Source organism: Wasmannia auropunctata, unplaced genomic scaffold, assembly GCF_000956235.1.
Source record: "Wasmannia auropunctata unplaced genomic scaffold, wasmannia.A_1.0 LD335975.1, whole genome shotgun sequence".
NCBI classification, from domain to species: Eukaryota; Metazoa; Arthropoda; class Insecta; order Hymenoptera; family Formicidae; genus Wasmannia; species Wasmannia auropunctata.
This window is the reverse complement of record NW_012026915.1, coordinates 41,379-48,139: the sequence shown is the minus strand read 5'-3', so window position 1 is coordinate 48,139 and position 6,761 is coordinate 41,379. Positions and strand designations below refer to the sequence as shown.

General features: G+C 35.5%; 1 protein-coding gene across 1 annotated transcript in view; it reads right to left on the bottom strand.

The window, feature by feature from the left end:
* Positions 1 to 3,347: 3,347 nt before the first annotated feature.
* Positions 3,348 to 6,761, bottom strand: part of LOC105454801 (serine/threonine-protein phosphatase 6 regulatory ankyrin repeat subunit C-like) — a 30,130-nt gene continuing 26,716 nt past the window's right edge. Inside the window, 2 exon segments of the mRNA XM_011697688.1 lie at positions 3,348 to 3,733; positions 4,040 to 4,725. Coding sequence (XP_011695990.1) covers positions 4,371 to 4,725 — 355 coding nt within the window. The 3' untranslated portion in view covers positions 3,348 to 3,733; positions 4,040 to 4,370.

Here is a 6,761-nt window from a genome sequence, read left to right as displayed (position 1 = left end):
CACACACACACACACATTTTAATGTTTTTGGTATAATCCGTTACCGCGGGAAGACGTCCTGAATGCAGAAAAATTGGATAAGACCTGTGGTACAATACAGGGTTATAATAGCGAACTTTGAACAGCTCTAACACTTAGGGGATTTATTTTACAAGGTTGGCCTCATGGAATTTTTTTAAAACCTTTTTTGATTTCCTACAATTCTTATACTCATGTCTCAATGCTATTCACCGTGAGCCCAATTTCAATAATGAAACTGGAAATAGTTTTTTTTAACCAATAAAAGGACTGGGTGAGGTCTGTAGATAACGTGCCTCTTTAATTAAAAAATTAACCTATGATAATAGGTTTCATTTTTAATTAAAATTTTTTAATTAAAAATGATTAGTTTACTTTATGTTATTTTTCAACATTTTTGCGTTGCTATAAACACATATGATATATTACTCAACGCATTGCTCGCGCAGCTACGTGGCATTATTTTTTACGTTTTAAAGTTCGTTCAATGAAAAATATTGGTTGAGTTTCAGAAAATGCAAATTGTTGAAACAGAGCGAGTTGTCAAAAGGAAGAAACAGATGGGAGGAGAAATTAATAATGAGCTTCTTGGGAACATTAGAGGGCATTACACTCATTTTAAATATTCATAGACTATTTAGCAATGCCGTAGGAGAGCCACACAAATTTGTTTCTTCGAACAAGAAATTGCACTACCCCATAAAAAAAAACGCAGTAGACATTAACATATGAAACATTTACGAGGTGACTATACTTTGCACCTCACCACCTGCATTTCAGAAGTTTTTCCGTGAGCATGCGTAATTGCACGTGCTCCCTGCAAAGAAATAAGCAAAGGGAATGTTGATTTCATAGAAAAATGTCAGTCTTCATTTAGTGTAAGACATAAACAGCTTTACAGAATTAGCACATGTAGGTGTCTAAATTTTTATATATTTTTATGTATGAGTTTCTAAAACAAGAATGATTGAAAAATATATTAACTGTGTCTAGATGATTCACTAAGATGGCGATGGTGTTTTCTCTCTCTTTATGCAAAGATGTTGGCTTTTCGATTTATATTAATATATTCGTACATATGTGCACTGCGTAGTCGGAGAGATTTTTAAAAACAAAGTAAGTGCCTGTCGTTAGTACAAATAGATATTACATAGCCAGTGCTTTTTTTGTCAAGTTAAAAGAATTTCTAGAAATCACAATCTGCTTTGACACTTTACTTTAAAGTTGGCTCTGAATTCATTATGTTAGTGATGAAATCGATACATATTTCATGATACAGCAATATTTATTTACATGCCTAATTTTAATATTCACATCTTATGTACGTCTATAATTTTAAGTGTGATCGTTATTTTAAAAGAAAAATATTCACGTATGTAGTCATTAATAATAAAAAATATTTAAAAATAATTATAATAAAATAATAATTATTAATAAATATAATGTTATGATCATAAATTACGGGGAAAAAATATAATAGTAACAAAAATATTTTTAATACTATGCCCAATTCAAGATTTATGTATTATAAAATGAATGAAAATGTATTTACTGTCTATAAACTATAAACTAATTAAGTTGAAATCTATGTATATGACAGTTCCATAATATTTAATGTATTAAATACATAATACATTTAAAATTAATATAATTAATTGTAACATCGTTTGCATTACTCAACGATAACAAGACTAATTTAAAGCTAATCTTGTCCATTTATCATTTTCGTTGTCTACAATGAAAAATCTCCCTCGGGCCTTTTACATTCCGAGAAAAGTAATTAAATTCAGAACGAAAGTGCTAATTAAAAATAGTAAAGACGTAATACGGTTACGCGATACGGGCGGTCAAGTTCGTAGTACTTGTATAATGCTTGTTTTATGTATGTTAAATAACAAGAATGAAAAGATTCTAAGAGCGCTCTGACAATTGGATCGCAGCTACCGTACGCGTAATTTTCAGCGCGTATAGTGCACTCTGTGCGCCTACGTGATATGATCTTTGATATAATACCAGTATCAGTGCACCTCCTGACTCTTCGAAGTCTCCAGCACTTTCAGACAGCAATGAAGAGCGAAGACAAAACGAGATTCGCGAGTGATTTCAAACTTTCTACATGACGTGATTGACGTTCTCACATTTCAGCTATATGTCCGAATTCTTGAGCTATAAATCGTGTGACAAATCGTGAATATCATAATATTCTCGAGTTGGCTATTCAGGAAAAAGCAGAAGTAACCTACTGTACTTCTGTATACTATACTACTTGAAGAGATGTAAATAGCTGCAAGAGAAGATTCTTAGCTTATATATATATATATATATATTACTCGTTTGAAAAGAAAAGATTGGAAGCGTGTGGACGTTTAAAAGTCAAAAGTGAATTTGTACCAGGATAAAGATTTTTGCCAGTATTTTTCTTGAAAAATGGCAAAAACATTTAGACTCCTTAATAGACGGTCTTAAGATTGGATGCGTAAGTGCAGCTAACAATTAATGAACTCACTCACATGTTTGAGGCCACATAATAATATTACAATTGTATCGTTTCAACGATTTGATAAACGAAGACGGAATTACATTCGAAATTGGAGATGAGCTTAACAATGAGGATGAGAATTAGCGTATATTCTCCGAATGTACAGCAATGAGATGTTAAACTTGAAAATTGCAATTTATTCTAATTTATCTGAGTTAGTACTTTAGAGTCCGGAAATGCATTCATGTTTGTATTATTTTTTAATTAAAAAATGTATTATTTTTGTATGTATTATTTTTGCATGTATTATTTTTTAATTCAAAAAAATTGAAATACAAAATGAGCTATTCACCATGTTGAATTTGGACGTATTCGTGTCCGTATTATATTATTTTTGGATTCAAATGGATTCGAAAAATCAGAAGCGCCAATTCAGAAATATCAAAACTGAATTTATTTCAATCCATTTCAAATCATTTTTGCTGCATGGGCTTGACGCCAACATTAAATATTACAATATTACGTGCAAAAAGATATTGATCCTAGCTTGTATTTTTAAAAACCTATACAGCCACGATAGATCGCAACAGTTTTTCGTCAAGTCCATCGTGCATCCTGATGACTTCTTCGCGATGCAATGATCCAATTGGCTGGACTTCCAGCTTGGTAAATGCGGCGATAATAATTTTAGCACCGTCGTTATGGGCGAATTTATCAACACTGACGCTCAAGGTATTTTTTTATCTACAAACCAACGCACAGCCACCGTTTAAAAATGGCAAGATAAGATCAAATGAACAGTGATGGAAATAGACTTCTACACGCCTACACTTATGACATCTATATATATGTATGTATTTCATTATAATTAGCGATATACAATATCTCAAGGAAACGTACAAACATAAAACGTACTTTACTTGCGTAATATCTGTCTATCACAAATACATTACGATATATACTAGACTAATAAAACAATAAAAAAATTGCATGTTTAGAAAGTTTTCCATGTATAATAGGAGTATGTTGCGCGCATCGATTTTATTGTTTAAGTCATTTCAGCGAGGGTGGCCTCTCCACTGGACAATTCCTTGATTTCTTCGAATCGACAGAATGTATTACAGTTTATGACGTAATGTATTTAGAATATTATTTGACTGATAGTCGGGCTTGATTGAACAATGAGAAGTTAATTCATTTCCTCGCTGCTCGGTGTAAAGAAAGCACTCTAGTATTCTAAAACAAATCAGGATTAGAAACGGATAAAATTACAGTATATAAAATTACAGTAAAGATTTGCAAATTTAAATGAAGGTGCATAAGAAATTGCGCACTTCAAGTTTTGTGTGAAAGTCTAATGAAAAAATCTTTTAAGATCTTTAAACGTCTATGTAACGTAATTTTTCCAATAAACTTTCACACAAAACTTAAAGTGCGCAATTTCTTATACACCTTCATTTAAATATGCAAATCTTTACTGTAATTTTATATACTGTAATTTTATCCGTTTCTAAACCTAAATAAAAATCTTCATTTTTATACCTTATTTAGTAACATATCGATGATATATGAAAAGATCTTTAAATGTCTATGTAATTTTTTCATTAGATTTTCACACAAAACTTAAAGTAATAAGTATAAAAATCTTTATTTTTATACGCCTCGCGGTGTATGTATATACAAATAATCCAGTGCGATCGAACGCATTTAATGTGGCGAATCTGCGAAAGATAGAAAGAACTTCAATCTCTTTATTTTTCAGAGAGTCATGTAATATATTGTTGACGGCTATCTCGATCATTTCCCACTTCGTTCAAGCTCCAAGTTCAAGCTCCGATTTCACGGCATTCTCGGCAAAGCTGGACGTGTCTTCCTAAACCACCAACGGATTCTCAATCGTTTCCTTGCTCTCTTGGACCAACTTTTGTTCGATCTTCTCGCCGTAAAGGTGTCTGTATTTACGTCTGATGACGTCCCAGTCAACAACGTTCTCGATTCTGACGGCGTTATGAAAGGACAGCTGGCTCCCAAGTGGACTCAGATGAGCTACCGATAAGGCGACGCTATCCTTGTAGACCATTCTGGTGCAAGGGGACAGGCGAGCGCCGTTCATCTCGTGCGTCAAAGAAAGCGGTTGTTGCTTTTTGGTCGTGTGTTTCTTACAGAGTTTGATAAAATACATGATCCATGTAGTCAAGAGATTCAGCGGGGGTGGTGCCATGGTGGTCCTGTCGCGTATTGAAAATACGATTAGTGCGATGAATGATACAATAAATGGTTTCGTATAACAACCTGCCGTACTTCTTCTCCTTAATATATCTTTTTTTTTTCTTCGGTACATCTTATTACCTATTTATTTTTCGAATGAGCTTGCTCAGTTTGTATTTCCACTCGATATCCGATTGCGCCTGTATCCGTTGGTAGGTATTGCTCATTGTGGCGATTAGGAGATTAATAAGCATCACCACCGATACAAACATATAAATGCCGTAGATGATCTTGACGGGGACGATCGTCCAATCAGGCTGTCCCGAAACTGTCGTAATTTGGCCATATGTCGTCTGGCCGAAAATGGCAAAGAACAAGAACTCGATCATACGTACGATTTCCATGATGCCTGGAACTATCCGTTGAACAATGTGTTTTTTAAGATGCCTCGTGTATACGCGGACGTATTGCAGAAATTCTCTGCTACTGCCTAGACGCATACTATACTTATTATAAATGTTACAAAAATGTATCACAAAATGAATCGATTTCAAGCCATACATGATAGATGTATATATGCTGCGATTCGTATGAATTCTTCATTTTTGCCTATCGTCGGAAAAAGTCCAAGCGCCCAAGAAAAAACACGTTCTTATCTAACGCAATGGATTCCAATTTTCAACAAAAAATATAGGAACTGGAAGACTTGCGATTTCTGTATGTTACATGCAATTATCCCGAATGTTACAAATATTTAAAGAACATTTTTAACAGAGTAAAAGACCTTTGCAGATACTTATGTGTTTTTAGATATTTGCGATATCAGGGATATTTTTGTTATTACGAACCGTCCGTGTAAAGGTTAATTAAAGTTAACAGCTGAGATTTTGTTTTAAAACGCGCGCGCGCGCGCGCGCGCGTGTGTGTGTGTGTGTGTGTGTGTGTGTGTGTGTGTGTGTGAGAAAGAGAGAAAAGAAGCTGAGAGAGAAAAGGAACATGAAAATGAGAATGACGTATGTTTTAAACTTACCTTCGGCGAATTGTATATCTTTCTTCGCTATCATTTCAGCTGCCAGTATTGTCGTCTTTTCCTTTGAGTACTTCGTAAAAACATATATATACAACCGCTGATTGAGCGCGGTGAACTGCATGGAGAAGCCGAAAATGAAGATCGCCAGCACCACGAGAAATCTTGCGAGATCTTTCATAAGATTACCGATGATGATGGCCCACGGCCCGAAGAAATGGTGAAACGACAGAAAGTCCAGGATCTGCACGCAAGCTAAAAGGAAACTAAGGGAAAAAAGCTGGTTTCTCAAATAAATACAATATTGCCAGTAGTATCTATAGACGAATAATCCTGACAACAGGTGAACAACGACGCCGCATATGCCAAAGAATAGTATTGCTAGCTTGATCCAACCGAGGCCGCTCTTGTCACTGGGATTCGTCAATTCGAAAAGCAATAATCCCGACAGCATTACCAGCAGGCATCCTTCGTACCCGTACGGTATTAGGCTGTTTCTCAGCTTTGAATTGATCGGCGTGATGCCGACCAGCAACAGGAAGACCATCAGGTAGATATGCGACGTGAAATACGTAATGAACTTGATGATAGGCACGTTATTGTACTTGTGCCCGAGCGGAAGAGCGAACATCATCCAGACCGGCGGACACACGATGAAGACGATGAACAGCAGGATCATCCTAAACATGTTCCAATTCAGGCTACCCTGCCACAGCTCTTTTAGGTAGCGTTGCACCACGGTGTGCGCGATTATGTCCTTCTGTTTGTTTTCAATCAATGCGTCAAGGAACTCAACATTCCTGTGATCTATTGACGTCAAGATTTTATCGGCCGAATCGATGCCCGCTGCCAAAGTCAGCAACTCGATGGCCATTGTTTCGCACTGTTTTCCAGCCGTAATTAAATCTTTCGCGCGCTCTGTTTCTTTTTCGGAAAGCTTCATATATATGTTGGAAAGTTTTGCCGCAGTATCGACCGGCGCAGGTGACATCAGAATGAATTCCTCGATTAGTTTGTTGTCATGGCTTT